General features: G+C 39.1%; 2 protein-coding genes across 2 annotated transcripts; both read right to left on the reverse strand.

The window, feature by feature from the left end:
- Positions 1 to 5,358: 5,358 nt before the first annotated feature.
- Positions 5,359 to 8,027, reverse strand: LOC130183922 (zinc transporter ZIP4-like). Its single transcript, XM_056399655.1, has 6 exons — positions 7,787 to 8,027; positions 7,364 to 7,462; positions 7,107 to 7,161; positions 6,833 to 6,985; positions 6,551 to 6,738; positions 5,359 to 6,455 (listed from the first exon to the last, which is right to left on the reverse strand). Exons 1-6 carry the CDS (start codon positions 7,889 to 7,891, stop codon positions 6,327 to 6,329), a joined length of 729 nt encoding a protein of 242 aa, XP_056255630.1. The 5' UTR covers positions 7,892 to 8,027; the 3' UTR covers positions 5,359 to 6,326.
- Positions 8,028 to 8,094: 67 nt separating this feature from the next.
- Positions 8,095 to 15,206, reverse strand: LOC130183972 (zinc transporter ZIP4-like). The gene is made up of 7 exons (XM_056399683.1): positions 15,137 to 15,206; positions 13,697 to 13,839; positions 11,033 to 11,383; positions 9,941 to 10,142; positions 9,356 to 9,522; positions 8,752 to 8,935; positions 8,095 to 8,333 (listed from the first exon to the last, which is right to left on the reverse strand). Exons 1-7 carry the CDS (start codon positions 15,204 to 15,206, stop codon positions 8,095 to 8,097), a joined length of 1,356 nt encoding a protein of 451 aa, XP_056255658.1.
- Positions 15,207 to 17,099: the final 1,893 nt, after the last annotated feature.

A 17,099-nucleotide genomic window follows, 5' to 3' on the forward strand; every position in this document is an offset into this window, starting at 1 on the left:
CCTGACCCAGAAATGACCTGATATGAGGAAGTAAAAATATAAGAGCAAAAACAAGGTGGGATTTCTCCTCCCACCACCACCACCTGTGTCCATGAGGCAGGAAGCACTGGACAAGAATGCAAATATTGACTTTCTTTGACTGGAATATCTAATGACTAATGACTTAGAGCGAGTCACTTCCTGTAGTTGTGTGTGGGATTTTCCACAAATCGTTTGTCTCACCTTTTGTTAAACATTTTCTCAACTTCAGCAGACACACATGGGACTTGTGAATCATAAACTTTAACAGCACATGGTTTAATTGTTGTGTTACTGTAAAGAGCAGTAGTGGAGTAAGTGAGAAAATCAGTTTATTACAGTTAAATTAAGCATGATTCTGCAACTGCATGACCTGATTATTGCTGTTAATATATGTATTTTTCGGAACAGTCGCCATGTTTTTCTTGTTTGAAAATTTAAAAGCAAGTTACTATCAGGGCCCAGTGGCCGGTGCATCACTGGAAAATGGAAAATGGCTTAGAAAAATTTTCTTACATAAAGAAATAGGTTTGATATTTTGGGAAAGAGCAGACGGTTACCTTAGCTTGAATACAAAGACTGAAGGGGGATGGGGGGGCTAGCATGACTTTTAAAATGTGCCTACCAGGTCACTGTCTCCTGACGGCAGCTTCATATTTACTGTACAGACATGAGAGTTGTATTGATCCTCTCATGAGAGGAATGGCATACAGCCTGATTAAAATTATTTTCTAATGCAGAAGACAAAGATGAAAGATAAAACGTGCTCTTTAGAATGAGGCAAATGAAACACAACATTCAGGTGGAAAACCAGCGATGCTGCTGCGCAGGTGAGGTGACAGCCTGAGCTTCTTTCTTCATTGTGTCTTTACACTGGACTCTGACTTATGCATATCTGTTTTGACTTTGACGTCATGTCATAAAATGTCGAGAACGAAGTCCAGAAGATTTTGAGAACACTTACATTTACTCATTAAGCAGACACTTTTATCCAAAGCAACTTACAAGTGAGATTCTTGTCCTTGTTGACGTGATTGCTTCACATCATTTCTGCAGATTTGTCCGCTGCACATTCATACTGCCAGTCTCCCGTTCCACCACACCCCAAAGATTCAGGTCTGTTTGATTCAGATCTGGTGACTGGGGAGGAAACTGAAGTTCACTGAACTCATTGTCATCTTCATGAAGATAGTTTGAGATGACTTTTGCTTTGTGACATGATGCATTATCATGCTGGAAGTAACCGTTAAAAGGTGGTAAATTGTGGCCCTAAAGAGATGCAAATGGTCAGCAGCACTCAGATTGGCTGAGATTCACATTATATCACATTTGTTCTCGGTTCTGATAATTGATGTGAACATTAACAGAAGCTCCTGACCTGTATCTGCATAATTCTAATGCGCTGCACTGCTGCCACAGGATTGGCTGATTTTATAATTGCATGAATAAGCAGGTGTTCGGGTGTTCCTTATAAAGTGCTCATTGAATGATTCTGCAACTGCATGACCTGATTATTGCTGTTAATATATGTATTTTTCGGAACAGTTGCCATGTTTTTCTTGTTTGAAAATTTAAAAGCAAGTTACTATCAGGGCCCAGTGGCCGGTGCATCACTGGAAAATGGAAAATGGAGAATGGCTTAGAAAAATTTTCTTACATAAAGAAATAGGTTTGATGTTTTGGGAAGGAGCCTTATTTGCTTAATGGTTGAGAGTTAGATGAAAAGATCAATACCTCTCCTATGTCTGTATGTTGAATATAAAGCTATAGCTAGCAGACGGTTAGCTTAGCTTGATTACAAAGACTGAAAGGGGATGGGGGGACTAGCATGACTTTTAAAATGTGCCTACCAGGTCACTGTCTCCTGACGGCAGCTTCATATTTACTGTACAGACATGAGAGTGGTATTGATCCTCTCATGAGAGGAATGGCATACAGCCTGATTAAAAATATTTTCTAATGCAGAAGACAAAGATGAAAGATAAAACGTGCTCTTTAGAATGAGGCAAATGAAACACAAATGCCAACATTCAGGAGGAAAACCAGCGATGCTGCTGCGCGGGTGAGGTGACAGCCTGAGCTTCTTTCTTCATTGTGTCTTTACACTGGACTCTGACTTTTGCATATCTGTTTTGACTTTGACGTCATATAATAAGATGTCAAGAAATCAGTCCACTGAGCATATATACAGTATATATGTATATACACTGGGGAGTGAAATGCAGTTCCCATGGTTGTCTTTCCACGACCTATTACTGTTGGTGGATGGGTAATTTAACTAGGGTGCTGCAATAATACTTAAAACACTTTTTTGAATGTTACAGACATGCTAACCCTATAATAAATACAAGGTTTTAAATAAGAAGTGCTCCTTTAGCTTGCTTCACCCAGTGGCCAACACAAGAAGACTAGAAGATCTTACTGGACTTAGCTTCCATGTAATAATATACTGTGGGTGCAGCAAGGAAATACTGGGTCATTAACTCAGCCTTTTCCTGAAAGCTTAGGTAAAGAAGGTTAGGTGATGCACAATAAACAGCCACTCCTGATGAATGTTTATTCTTGAACAAGACTGGCTCTTCAGATAAACACAGAAATGGCATTTCTTTCTTCTTTTCTTCTCAACGGATCAACGAACACACAGTGAGCTGGTAGAGACAAAAAACTTAGCAGTATGTACACTTTAGTTTATCAACATAACATCAGCAGCATTTTGTGTTGGTACTGAATATTGTATTCCATTTATGTTTGATAAATGTTTTTATGCCTCGTCGCTGGCGACAGTCAGGGCTGGTGACATTTTGTTTTCGGGTTGCTCGTCCCATTCTCATTAACACGATAAGTTAGGAATGCCTCGAAGGAATTTCTTCAAATTTGGCACTAACATTCATTTACCACATTGGTGGTCAAAGATCACGGTCATGGTGACCTCATAAAACACGGTTTTGGCCTTGTGAATGTGATATATCTGGGACTCCTCCAGGGAATCCCTTCAAATTTGGCACAAATGTCCATTTGGACCCAACAAACAACTGATTAGATTTTGGTGGTCAGAGGTCAAAGTCACACAGGCTGTTAATATGACTATATATATATATATATATATATATGTATTTGTATATATATATATGTATTTGTATGTGCCACATATAAATATGTGACACAGGGAGACATACATTGTTCTAACTTTATTAAGTGAGGTTCCTCGGGAAACAACGTTTGGAAGAACAAGTAACACACTAGTATGGAAATGTTGTTTTGTTGGCAGGAGAGAGAGACAGAGGGCTTAGTGCAACTCTCATCTTTCTATGTCACTGGATTACTGCCTGACACACTTCTTTATGAGGCTGTAAAACTTCCCATCCAGAATTACAGCGTAACCCAACTAGGTAGTCTCTCTGTCTTGGTCTTTTTTTAATCTGTCATGGTTCATTTTCTGTCCGTAAAATCAGACTGTATCTATCAACACTACTGTAAAAGACATTATTATCTAGTATAATGCTCAGCTCAAAGGTCCAGTTTTACATGTAATTGTCAAGTGTTTTATTAGTAAAGTTACAGGACTCAAGAGGCTCATTAAAACCCTTAAAACGTTCTGTGGAAGTTGAGAGTGATGGATGGCAGGTTGGAGAGCTGACTTCAGGAAAATCCAGTTCTCCTCCGTCAGCAGCCACGTGCTGTAATCTCTGTAATTTGTTTTTTACGGCATATGCTTAAAGGATCAGTGCACAGCCTACATGTTGTCATTAAATGGGTCATTTTGTCAGAGACAAAATGCGCACTAGTCATGACTAAGCGTTCATACTGAATATGCCGACTTATCCCCACCCCTTATCCACATTTTGTTGTGTTGCAGCCTTATGCTTAATTTGTTTAAATTAATTTCTCCCTCATCAATCTACATCTATGGAATAACCCATAAATAAAGAGGATTTTAGATTATTTTTGCAAATTTATCACAAAGGAAAATCTGAAATATCACCTTGATATAAGTATTCAGGCGCTTTACTGTGAGACTTGAATATTAGCTCAGGTGCCTCGTCTTTCTACACCTTGACTGGAATCCACCTGAGGTAAATTCAATTGATTGGACGTGGTTTGGAAAAGCACACACCTGTCTATATAAGGTCTCACAGCTGACAATGCATATTAGAGCAAAAACCAGGCCATGAGGTCAAAGGATTAATTAGTGACGTCATAGTAATAATGGGTAGGGTCTCCTTTGCTCTGAAAACAGCCCCAACTTTTCATGTGATGGAGTCCACAAGATGTTGAGAACACTTACATTTACTCATTAAGCAGACACTTTTATCCAAAGCAACTTACAAGTGAGATTCTTGTCCTTGTTGACGTGATTGCTTCACATCATTTCTGCAGATTTGTTCGCTGCACATTCATACTGCCAGTCTCCCGTTCCACCACACCCCAAAGTTTCAGGTCTGTTTGATTCAGATCTGGTGACTGGGGAGGAAACTGAAGTTCACTGAACTCATTGTCATCTTCATGAAGATAGTTTGAGATAACTTTTGCTTTGTGACATGGTGCATTATCATGCTGGAAGTAACCGTTAAAAGGTGGTAAATTGTGGCCCTAAAGAGATGCAAATGGCCAGCAGCACTCAGATTGGCTGAGATTCACATTATATCACATTTGTTCTCGGTTCTGATAATTGATGTGAACATTAACAGAAGCTCCTGACCTGTATCTGCATAATTCTAATGCGCTGCACTGCTGCCACAGGATTGGCTGATTTTATAATTGCATGAATAAGCAGGTGTTCAGATGTTCCTTATAAAGTGCTCATTGAATGTATCTCTCTCTCTCTCTTTGTGCGATAAGTTGTCAGTGGACTCTGTCCCTAATGAAGACAATCACACAACCTGTAAGTCAAGAAGATTAGATGAGACGGATAAAAACAGAGTCACAGTTTCCACTGTACCTCCGGCTTCATTCACACAAAGATTACAAATTGATTTATTTTTGGCTTTTAATTTTTCATGTTACCTGGGGTTCAAAGTCAAAACCATGATCTAATGCAAGAGGAAAGGATAAATCCACCTCTAAAATTAGTTAGAGCATAGATTCACTCCCAAATGGATAGTTCTTTAATTTCAGACTAAAACTACTAAATGTCAGTGATGAAAGTTTTTCTGATACTTGTTTCCAACCATTTTATAGAGAGCTCTCAGTGCCAACATTAAAATCTAAATTTATAATCAAAGGCCAAAGGCCCAAAGTGAAAGCTGTTTTTCCTCTTCATCTCCAAAGTTGAAAGGTAAATGTGTTTTAAGTTTTCATGCACCCGCTGCTTAGGCAGAAGAAAAAAAAATAGAGTAAGTTTTAATTTCTTTATTTTCAATTTTCAAATACAGCAAAAATACAAAAGATGTACCATACTGTATATCCCAACATATTAACACATTTTTTATACATTTACATTCATCGTAATTAGTGTTGTGAGATTTTTAGTTTAATCAGTATCATTTCTCTATTGATTCCCTTTTTCTTTGGCAAATGTGACAGTTTTTGGTCTATTTTCCTGATGACTCTGCAACAGATACATTTAAGAAAAAGCACAAAAAGAACAACTCTGTACAAAGCTGTATGATGCAAGTATATCACTAAGGAATTCAAGAGGAACCAACACATGTACAGCATATTCTGAAATTCGCTGTGCGGTTTGTCATTTGACACTTATCATTGCTGCAAAATACAATCTGACGACAGCTATTGGTCGCTGTGGAGTTAAACCGTCCGAAATCAATTCTAATTTTATGATTAAGTAACTTTAATCTGTAAAAAGACTGTAAAAAGTCAGCTGAAGATGACGTGTGTGGATGTGTCACCGGCCACAAAACGCTTCATAAAAAGTGAGGAAAAACCATACAGGGTGAGCTAACGTCAGCATTGGTAAAAAAAAAAAAAAAAAATTAACTTCTTTTTTTTTTTTATATATATATGTTGTATACACTGAGAGTTAAGTTCAGTCCACTGCAGAGGTTCATCATATTCAGTGTTTGTTGAGACTGTCAGAGGAATGTTACTTTCAGCTCTCCTGCCGGCTGATTGTGGAGTTGTTGTACCAGATTGCATTATGTGGTAAGACGCTCCCCACCACTATTTTGTGTATCTAATAAAATGGAAACCTATTGTAATTGAACATACAGGAAAAGGTCACAGGGAGGCCAAAATGTTGCCGTATATGTCGTTCATTCATCGATATTACATTCTGCTGAGATTATACCTGGAGCTAGGCACACCGACTGGGTCAATGTGCTGGTGTATGTGTCTTGACATGAGTCTGTGTATTAAAAGCTGATGCTCTCTTCGTAAAGGGACAGCACCAACATAATACCCCACCCGGTCAGGAGGCCGACGTTCTGCAGCAGAAACATCAGCCAGGGTCTCTTGTTGCTGATGTGGATCATGGTGGGGAGCTGGAGAGGAGATGGAGGTGTCATCTTTCTCTGCATATCATTTATTCACGACTTATTCTGTTGTCTTTCAATGTCTGTAAAACACAAACACTCACCATGTCAGCCAGTCCCACGTACAGGAAGAGCCCTGCAGTGATGGCAGCTATCCACTGTTTGGTTGCGAGGTCGGTGGCGATGGACAGGGCGATGTACAGGCCGATGAACGAGGTCATGGCGCTGCCGACGTTTAAAAGCAACGCCCTGCAGACGGACATGCCGCTGTGCAGCAGAATGGCGAAATCACCTGGGGAGAAACAAATGCAACGAGACGATGTTAAGAAATCATTAATGAAAAATGAGCATACCAGACATACCCTGCCTTTGGGTGTGTTCTTTACCCAGTTCATGTGGTAGCTCATGGCAGAGCACGGCCAGTGATGTGGCCAAGCCAGACTTCCATGACAAGGAGAAAGCTGCACCCATCGCTAAGCCGTCCGCAAAGTTGTGGATCCCGTCACCGATAGTTATCATGTAAGGCAGCAGACGTTGTTCTGCAGAGGCAGGCAGACAAAGTTAACAATTATCATAGTTCTCACAGCCACAGTGATGAGCACCATTATCACAGCTTGATGATATCATGCTTGTTTTCGTGTTGGAAACTACTTTACTCACCTCTGGTGAGCTCCCTTGGTTCTGAAAGTGATTTCATGTTTTCGTCACAGCCAACCTGAAAAGTAGATGAACTCAAATTTAATTGTATAGAAAACATCCAGTAATCCGTCCTATTATTGACGTAAAATATGTTTGTCTTTGGACACAGCTTCTTTACTGGTTCTAATTTTTCCAAATTGTTAGCTGAAGCAGCTGAACTGTTTTGATTTTGATCAGTATTCCACCTGAAACGTTAATGTTAATATTATGTTTCTCACCAGGTCTGCTTTTGATGCCGACTTGTCTTTTCGTTTCCTTTCCTGTTGATACATCTCTAAAACTGTCCCATGGTCACAGTGGTGAGGCTCTGCTTCTTCCTGAAGAGACAGGAAGTGATAAAACTGGTTAAAGACGGAGGAAAAAGGGTAAAAGGAAAGACTGCAACAGGAGGAATGAGCAGAGGAAGAGAAGTCATCCAACAGGTATTCACCTTCATGCAGCACAAATAATTGAGAGTGAACTGTCTCAAAGGATTTTATCCTTTGAGACAGTTTTTGCATGAATAAAATCTTTGAACACTGCTGCACAATGTGGAATATAAGAAAAATTCAGAAAATTGTTCATAAGCAATATGTTCTATCTATGGTTATACTACTAATAGGTACAGTTTTACCTGTAGTGGTATGTTTTTGTTTTCTTACCGCATGATGGTGTTGGTGATGTTGGTGATTATCTTTATATGTGACCAGAGAGAAGATTGTTTCCATCAGGTAAAAGTAGTAAATCCCGGCCAACATGACCAACATCTTGTAAATGTAGTCTGGAGTTTCTTCCTGATGATCCCCTGAGTGCCTGTGGCTGCCGCCGTCGCCTGAGTGCACATGTAAGCCTAGAAACTGCACACAGACGCCGGAAGTAGTCACACAAAAATGAAGAATACTCTACATTATAACTGTAAGCTCTCCAAACCAAAACTAAAATCTAAGTGAATATTGGATGTTTTACAGTTTTAACAAACTCCTAGTGGTCTGAAACAATCTCTCCCTGCAGCTTTAAAACGGTTTAACTGGCTCACCATGGGAAGCAGGTGCAGTAAAGCATCTCCAGTCAGTGAACCTACAGCCAGACTGATGCAAAACTGGATACACATTTGGAACACACTGGTGCAGGCGGTACACAGCAGCACCACGATACCAAACATGGACGTCAGTGTTATCACCATGTTGGCGAGGGTTGCATAGAGGTATCCTGCAACAGGAGGAGAGAACAGAGAAAGGGGTCGGGGTCAACAACATGATGAATAGGAGCGAAATACGATCCTGAGAAAGAGGAGCCAGATGTTGTTCTTTATCTTTGGATGTTTTACCTTTGTTAATGTTTTGCAACAAAATAAAACACAGAAATGCAGCTGAAGGAAAATTAATGTTAATTGTTAATTCATTATGTATAAAAAATATAACATAAAAAATGAATGCAATCTGCCTCAAAACTTAGGAACCTGTGAATCAAAGTTATTTCCTAAGCTCACTCCTGTGATAACAACTTGAAGGGACATTCAAGTGCAACATCTGCATCTTCTATGTCTAATATTACTACTTGTAGAGGCAGGATCACTGTTCATCACTCGAGTCCACACACACACACACACACACACACACACACTTACTCTCAGTCTTTGTGAGCCCATCTTGTTTCGCTTCTTCTGTGATGTCTGCGCAGGCTCCGCTCAGGATCTGCTGGACCAATGCCGGGCTGAGCCGAGCCACGTCAGACCGGCCCAGACCGGAGGAGGCAGAGCTGTTGTCTGCCAGACCGAAGATCAGGACCAGTTCTTCAGCCGAGAAACAGCGCTGGGAGAAATCACAACGTTTAAGCTTTGGTTGGTAGCTGCCTGATGATCTGTGAGGGACTGTAGTAAAATCTGACCCTGGCTGCTCCTCACATACTGTGTGTTTTTCTGTAGTTATGTCAGCTATTGTGTTATTTCATATCAGTTTATTATTGTTAGGACTACAATTAATAATAAAATTAATTATCTGATTAACTGTTTTGTTAATAGAAAGTCAGAAAATAGCATCACAGAAATATCAAATATACAATAATATTAAAACAGAGGAAAGTGGCAATCCTCAAAGTAATGATTGCAGTTTTAATTACGTAATTTTTTGTTACAACTTTCTACTTTGACTGGTGACTTATTGTCCTATGCACCTGTCTGAAGTCAGGTGTGAACAGATCACGTCTTCTGCACTCTGTGTTGGCATATATACCTGATCCAAGGTGGTGTTTCCTTCGTGCCCCACATGATGTTCATGGCTGCTCCTCTTCCTCCGTCTTGCACCACTGTGATCGTGATCGGTGTGTTCGTCCTCCTGGTGGTGGTGCTCATGTTCATGCGCAGGCCCTATGTTCAGACTCTGCATCAGAGCCTCCAGATCTACACAGCACAAATGTAAACAATCATCAGATTCACATGGGTTTCCAGGTGACATGACTGACCGACATAAAGAAAGAAAATATAGAAAATGAAGACGTGTGTTGATATAAAAAATAAAAAAAAAATCAGTGACATTGAAATATTTCAGTGGAACCAACAGACATGATTTTTTGCACACAAAAGTACTCCTGGAAAATATGCATATTATTATAATAAATGAAATTCTGCAGTTTAAATCAGTTTTACTTGCTACATTTACACATTGGGTTATTTTAAAGGAGTGGCTCTCTCCCATGTGCTGAACAAGACAGTAAAAATAGGATCTGGGTTTTTGAGTGATTGTTATTTCTGCAGCCCTGTGTGTGTGTCCATGTATCTGTGTCCATGTTTTTTTTTTTTTTTTGTGCTGGACATTTACCTCCGACAGTAAAGTTCTCTGACCCCAGACGCTCCATGATGAAGTCCAGGAAGAAGCTCTCCTCAGGCAGGGACTGGGTGATGAAGCAGTGACCTTGCAGAGCGTGATACAGGACGCGGCCCAAAGCTGCACCCACTTCCTGCCTCTGGTCTGGTGATGATGCGTTGACCTCTGTCATGATGTCACTGGCTGCTACACAGCTCTGGTTACCGTGGTGAAGAGGAAGGATGAGGAGAATGGGTAAGACAGAGAGTTTTATTAATTCACTCAACTACATAAGATTCGTCGACAGTAAACTGTTCATATTTTAATTTAATAAACAAAAAATGTGTTCCGCAAACTGATCACAAACTTCCTTGAAATCTCTTTTGTTTGCCGTCTGACATACAAATGACATCTTTTTATTGTGATGACTAGTGCGATGGTGATGTGGCTGAGTACGGGGCAAAGCCTAGTAGGTCTAACTGCAGGCATCACCCAAGTATGATAAGATATGTTGAGTGGTAAATACTGCAGGGGACCAGGAGCAAGAGTAAAGTATAGCTGAATTACTACTGTCAATCTGCGTGTGCATGACTGATGTCTGGACAGTCTTACAGTTACACATGAATAAATACGAAAAATCACATCGTTGAAAACAAGTCCACATGGAGTGAAATAAAACTGAACAGACATTTTTTTACATCTGACATTTTGGTGAAACACTTAATATTAATTACTCTATTACACTCTATAATTGCTGGAACTGACCCTTAATTATTAATGTTAGCAGTTACAGCTGTGCTTTTCCTGCTCCGTCAAGCCTAAATGTCTGCTGTGAAAAAGATATATTGTTGTGATTAATTGCTCTGATGCTGGCTCTTCAGATTTGTTCGCAAGTCAGAAAGATTAGGGATGGACAAGATGGACAGATGTTTGACAGGGAAAAGAAAAACATTCTTGCAAAAGGGGGCATGACAGAAAAGATTGGGGCCTACACAGGGTCTCCTAAAAGGACACAGGTATGAACAGACTGCAGATGAACAAATACTCATTTTCTCTTTGGTTTTTAATGTTTATTCTGTTTTCTTTTGCCGTAGGCCATAAACTCACCTCACTGTGTGATGGCTCGTAGTGGTCGTGAAGCTCTTGAAGCAGAGCTTCTAATCCATGAAGGTCGATGTGTTCGTGGTCGTGGCGTGCCCCGCTCTTCTCATGCCGGTGTTGGTGGTGGTCCTGATGTGTGATTTTGTGCAGGAAATGTTCGGTCTCCTCTCCCCACCTCCCCTGCCTTACCGCGGCGCAGACCAGGCCAGGAGAAGCTAGGTACAGGACGCAGCCGGCAGCAAAGTCAGGGAACTGAGATACAGTGATGGTTACATTTCCTCTGGCTTCTCCGGTGTCGCCCTCTCCGTGGATGGAATGATTGCTGATCAGCTGGTGAACGGCATCTGTTAGATCACACTGCGCAGACAGCAGAGCATACACACACACACACAAACACACACACACACACACACACACACACAGATGAAAGTAACACAATGTAGTTACTAATTCAGTCATTTCCAGAGAATATAAAAACACTTCTATAAAAAACACACATCTGTTTTACTTTATTATTGTTGTTCAAAATGGGTAAACCTTTGTTAAATTCAACATTAAAATCAACATACACATAATTAACAGTAACATAAAGTCAAACCATATGAGCTCTTTTATTGCCTTTTTTTTTTTTTTTTTAGAAAACAACCTTTTCAGATAACAAGAAGATTACAAGATAACAAGAAAGAATATGAGCTACAATATAAATGGAAGAAAACACCATAAAATAATGACAACCATCTATCCTGAACTAGAAACTCTGCGATGGGGAGAGGATTAAAAAAAACATGCAGTTATTAAACGTTATTCATTAGTTTGACTTTATTAAATGGGTTTTTATCAAATGTTTGCTTCAGCCAAATGACAAAATAAACATATTTTCTTATACATATTTTGCCTTTCAGATACTTGTCTGTAAGATTTCCAGCTCCACCCCAAATACCTTAAAGATGAATAGAATTTTGATTGTAGTGAGTTTTCTAGCAAGAAGCTTTGCTGATGGACTTTAAAATGTAATTTCATAAATACAGTTTCATTCGCCTTTATTGTATTTGGAGTGGCGATAGAGGAAGACTTCTGATATCTCAGAACCTGGGCACATAAAAAAAAAAAAACTGTCTGTGGCTACAAACCAGCAGAGGTAAGTGAAAAAAATTTTTTTTAATTACTTTTGTAATTAGGGTGAACCTGCCCTTCCAACAGTCAAAACAGGAAACAAAGGGTGTAACCAATATGACCTCACAAGGTGAAAGTACAGGACTCCTTGACATTTTGTCAATGTCAGTGTCAAAGAGACGCTATAATCTTTTATTGTGGGTCAGACAAGGTTTATTATTTTATTGAATCTGTTTCAAGTTTGCCTGTTACCTGTTATAACACTACTGGCAATCTGTTATTTACAATATATTACAACTTTGTCACTACTGAAAACTCTCACTGCTCCTTTTGATATCAGAACTTTATCAAAAGTCAAATAATCTGAGTCATCACCTGCACAGTAAAGCCATTTTTCATATTTTTCGTTTGCCAGCCAGTTGTTAACACTTGACACTTATCAATCATGTACTGTCCATTCATGCAGATTACATCTGACATTGGAAATTCAAAGACTTCACTCACACTGGCTTTATCCAGGTTGCAAATACGTAAAAGTGCCCTTCATAAAATGAGCATATGGACCAGTGCTACAATAATGACTATATTTTATGAATTAAAACTGTTATTAAACTTATTATTAATGTAATTAAAGTTTACAGAGTAACATTTATCAATAAAACAAAAGGATAGGATAGCTTCTTGTATCAACGTGTATTCTTTTTGATGCCTTTACAATGTTTGAGAGTCCCTTTTGTCAAACATTTGCCCAGATAAAGTGACTGAGAGCTTGGCTTTATTATTAAATATTTGCATGGATTGCAAAACCACCCTGCCTCCATAGACTTAACTAATAATTTCAAATAACTCCTGATTAATAGAGAGGGAAAAAAAATCTTAACAAAATTCAACAGGACCTCAAGAGATTACAGTTTACTAAGTATTTGAGGTTTCACCGAGAAACCTGTGAAATGACGCTGGTTAATTCAGGTGCGCACCGCACACAGCGAATCAGGAACAACCTGTGACAAACAAATAGGCCACACGTAGCCATAATTAACCTCCTAGGATCTGGCGTCCACATATGTGGACCTCACATTTTGGGTTCTCTAGACCACAATACTAACTTTTTCGCAACAAGGGCCTGGTGACCACATATGAGGATATTATACTGCTACTCAGTAATCGAAATTTAAAACCAATGTCCTCATATGTGGACATCATTTTTCTCAGGTCCCAATCAGCCTAAATAGCAAAGAGAAATTTAAAATGCACGCCATGCAAGAGTTCGGGTCTTAGTAGGTTAAATACATAACTTGTCACAAATAAACAATGAGTGATTTTGAAGTTTTGGCTGGAACTCAAATTTTTAATTAATTAATACATTTTTATAGTAAAATTCAGATGATAAAATAACTTAGTAAGTATTGAAAGATCCCCATTAAGAAATCGAGTCAGTGTGGTTACAGGAACAACAGGAAAAGCTGGTTGATAGTTGTTGGACCTTGATCTCTCTACGCAGACCCTGCAGTCCGCCACCTAGCTCTCTAACCTGCCTGCAGAGTTAATAAACCTTACCTTTTCACACGACACTTCACCGCACTGCACACGTTTCTCCAGTGTATTAAAGAGGGAGCGAAGGGACTCCTCGGTCAGAAACTGCTGTCCTGGAGACACGATGCTGACAACATCCCTGTAGGCTCCCTCCACAGCGGGAGAGCCTGAAACAGAACCGAACAAACCAGAACCAGCAAACAGAGAGAAAAGGACCAGCGCAGAGGACAACATCTTAAAACTTAATATAAAAACGACTTTTTAATACTAAGAACTAACTAATAAAACTGAGAAAAACAGGGCAAAATAGGCAGATAGAGGCTGATACAGTCCCAAAGTATTTCTACAGACACATTGAGCTGTATAGAGCTCAGCTCTCAACTGTTATCAGTTTAAAACCACTGCAGTTTCACTGCACCTGCACTCTGGCTTGTGATTGGCTGAGACTCGTGGTTCGTGTTGTCCTATACCTGTCTATTAAACCTATTGACACCTGTACGGGGCAGAGGAAATCTCTACATCACCTCTAGGGGAGACTGGGGACTATTTGGAGTAGACGAACCAAACTTGAATTTATTGAACTTACATCTTTCTGCTAATTATACATACTATTTAAAGATAATTACATGTATCACTCACGATACGAGAATTCGGATTGTTGCAATCGACCCAAACCTTGAACCCCAAAATACATTTTACTAATGAACTCGTTTTCTCAACAAGCATAGTATTATTAAAACATGCACAATTTTACAATCATAAAGTATGATTTATTTTTTACAATAATATTATGATATTTATTTATTTGATAATGTTTATTAAAGAACAGTTATTGAGTTCTATTTTGCTTAGACCAAAGGCCTACCAGTCAAAATGGGAAGAATTGATCAATTTTAGCCAAATATATTGTAAGACCATGAGAGGCTACCAAATAATTCCCCAAATAACTTGTTTATATTCTATTATGCGTTAAAATGAGCAATCATTGTTGCATCTGTTGCTCCATGGGACAAAATTAGCTGCATGTCACTGTTGAAAAATACTGCTCTGTGATCAACTTGTTGTAACTGTCCCCACTCTACCAGCCATGACAGAACGAAAGGTGCTAGCTGGACATGTTAACCTTGACACATGCTAACCACGTCAACAAAACAATGAGTCAAACTAAGTTTTGATTATTTTGATTATTTCACTATGAAAGGTCAGGACAAAATTTTTTATTTTTTTTTTGATGAGTGCAGCAGATGTTGAATGTGTCTTCTGTCTTCCTGGTGGAGGGAAAGTCTAACTGAGCGTGTGCAGTGTGAGTGTCATCAGTGTGCATCGTTGAAATTAAATTTCATCAGCTTGTTTGTTTTGTTTTATTCATGTCAGAACTGCACACATTTACCTTTATGGTCGTTCTGTGTCTTTTAACTGAGCTCTATGACTTTCATTCAAGAAATATTAACAGTCACTTCATACTTGGGGTGGGGGTCTCCCTGTCCTCTTGAGCCCCTGGGTCTGTGACCAGTAGACCCCTTCTGTAATCCATCCATGTGTCCCATGTGCCCGGTGACACTGAGGTCCGGAGGATGTTTTATGGATTCAATGAGGATGTAAATCTGAAAAATAGTTTTATGTTAGTGCCAAGCAATCTTTAACATGCCATTGTTATAATGTGTGCTTTTGGTTTGGGGCTGATTTTCATGGTTTGGATTAGGACTCTTAGTTCCCATTAAGTACTGCAAAGTGAGGCCTTATCATCCAACATCAGAGTTGGACCTCACAAATGCTCTTTTGGCTGAATGAGTGTAAATCCCTGCAGGCAGGTAGAGGGCCTTCCCCAGAAGCTGCTTTAGAGGAAGATTTACATCCGTGGTTTTGGAGAGTGATATTCAACAGTTACATTTGGGGATAATATCATGATGTGCACAATATTTGTGGCCGGCACTTACCTGTTTTAGGCCACTGACTCAGGTGATATTCGGACAAGTCTTGTTAAACCACTAAATCAATGGTTACAGGAAAAAGAGGCCATTGAGATGCTTAACGTTCCACCCTAATCAGCAATAATATTTTAAATATAATGTAAGCTGAGTGATCATAGAAATGCATCGAGACATGAACAGATTGTTTCACCTGTAGTGGAAACTAATGGTGTAACATCATCTCAGAGAGCTTTTGTGTGATTATGACTGGGTCTAAGGACAGACAGACAGATGATATGTTGTGAATCTTGATAGCCTGACATTAAATACTGAGGTATTTCTAACATGAACATGTGGTTTTATAGTCAGTTTGTACATTTGTAAGATGATAGTTTTGTTCCTGTTTTGCTGGCAACAATTTAAGGCAAAGCGCTTTCCATCCTAGAAGTTCATCAAACTAAATGTCAGCCATAAAAACCCGGGTACAGGGGTTAAAGAGTGCCAGGTTATTGTCTCTCGTAAGGATTTAATGTTGTGTTGGTGGCACGGTACAAAAATAAATGCTCTTTATCTTGTTTTAGCCCAAGGAATTTAAGCTAATGGTTAGAGTTACAGACATTGACAAATATGCCCATGAGTGAACCACAGAAACACTGACTCAGCATTCTGACTGACAGTCCTCGTACAAGAACATGTACACCAAGCACCTGACAAGAAGGTAAACCTTATGAATGTGGTTTCACAGCTCGATTGAGACATCATGACTTAAAATGTGAACAATGCTGCCTTTGTATTTCTTTATCATACTGGATTACAGATTTATGGAGTCACAGAAACCACACACTTTTTCTCACATAAAATGCAATGCAAGTGTCTCGCGTAAAAGCAAATAATGATGACATTTACAATAAAACAAGGATAAATACATACATTAAATAGTATAGTATAACTAATAGAGACAGTTGACAGAACATATTCATCTTCTAGAGTAGAAACAGTAAACATCTATCTTCCTCTCTTAACACACACTCAATATATATATCTACTGTACTGACATTACAGTCTAATCAATAGATTTGAAACGTGTGTGTGTGCTTGTGTGTGTGTGTGTGTGTGTGTGTGTGTGTGTGTGTGTGTTGCTGTATCAACCACAAGATGGTGCAGTTGCTTTGTGTAATGTCACAGTGAGTCATATATCTGTGTTTTGCAGTCCTGTGTTAAACCTTTTTGTTGTGCCCAAAACCAAAATCTTTATAAGCTGATAACATGTCTGATAAAACATACATACTCAATTAATAAGCAGAAAAATGTGTTAAAGGTTTGAATTGAATTTGTTTTATTTTATCATGTGATTTAAGACTTATTGTGAAATTGAAAATGCTGCCTCTAAATGATTACGCAAACAATAAGTAATTAATAATTACACAAACTGAAAATTTCTCCCAAACGAAACAGTGCAGTCGAAAACAAAACGCACACACAATGAAACAGAAAAAAGTTCAGCATGCACCTGTCAT

Source organism: Seriola aureovittata, chromosome 16, assembly GCF_021018895.1.
Source record: "Seriola aureovittata isolate HTS-2021-v1 ecotype China chromosome 16, ASM2101889v1, whole genome shotgun sequence".
NCBI lineage: Eukaryota > Metazoa > Chordata > Actinopteri > Carangiformes > Carangidae > Seriola > Seriola aureovittata.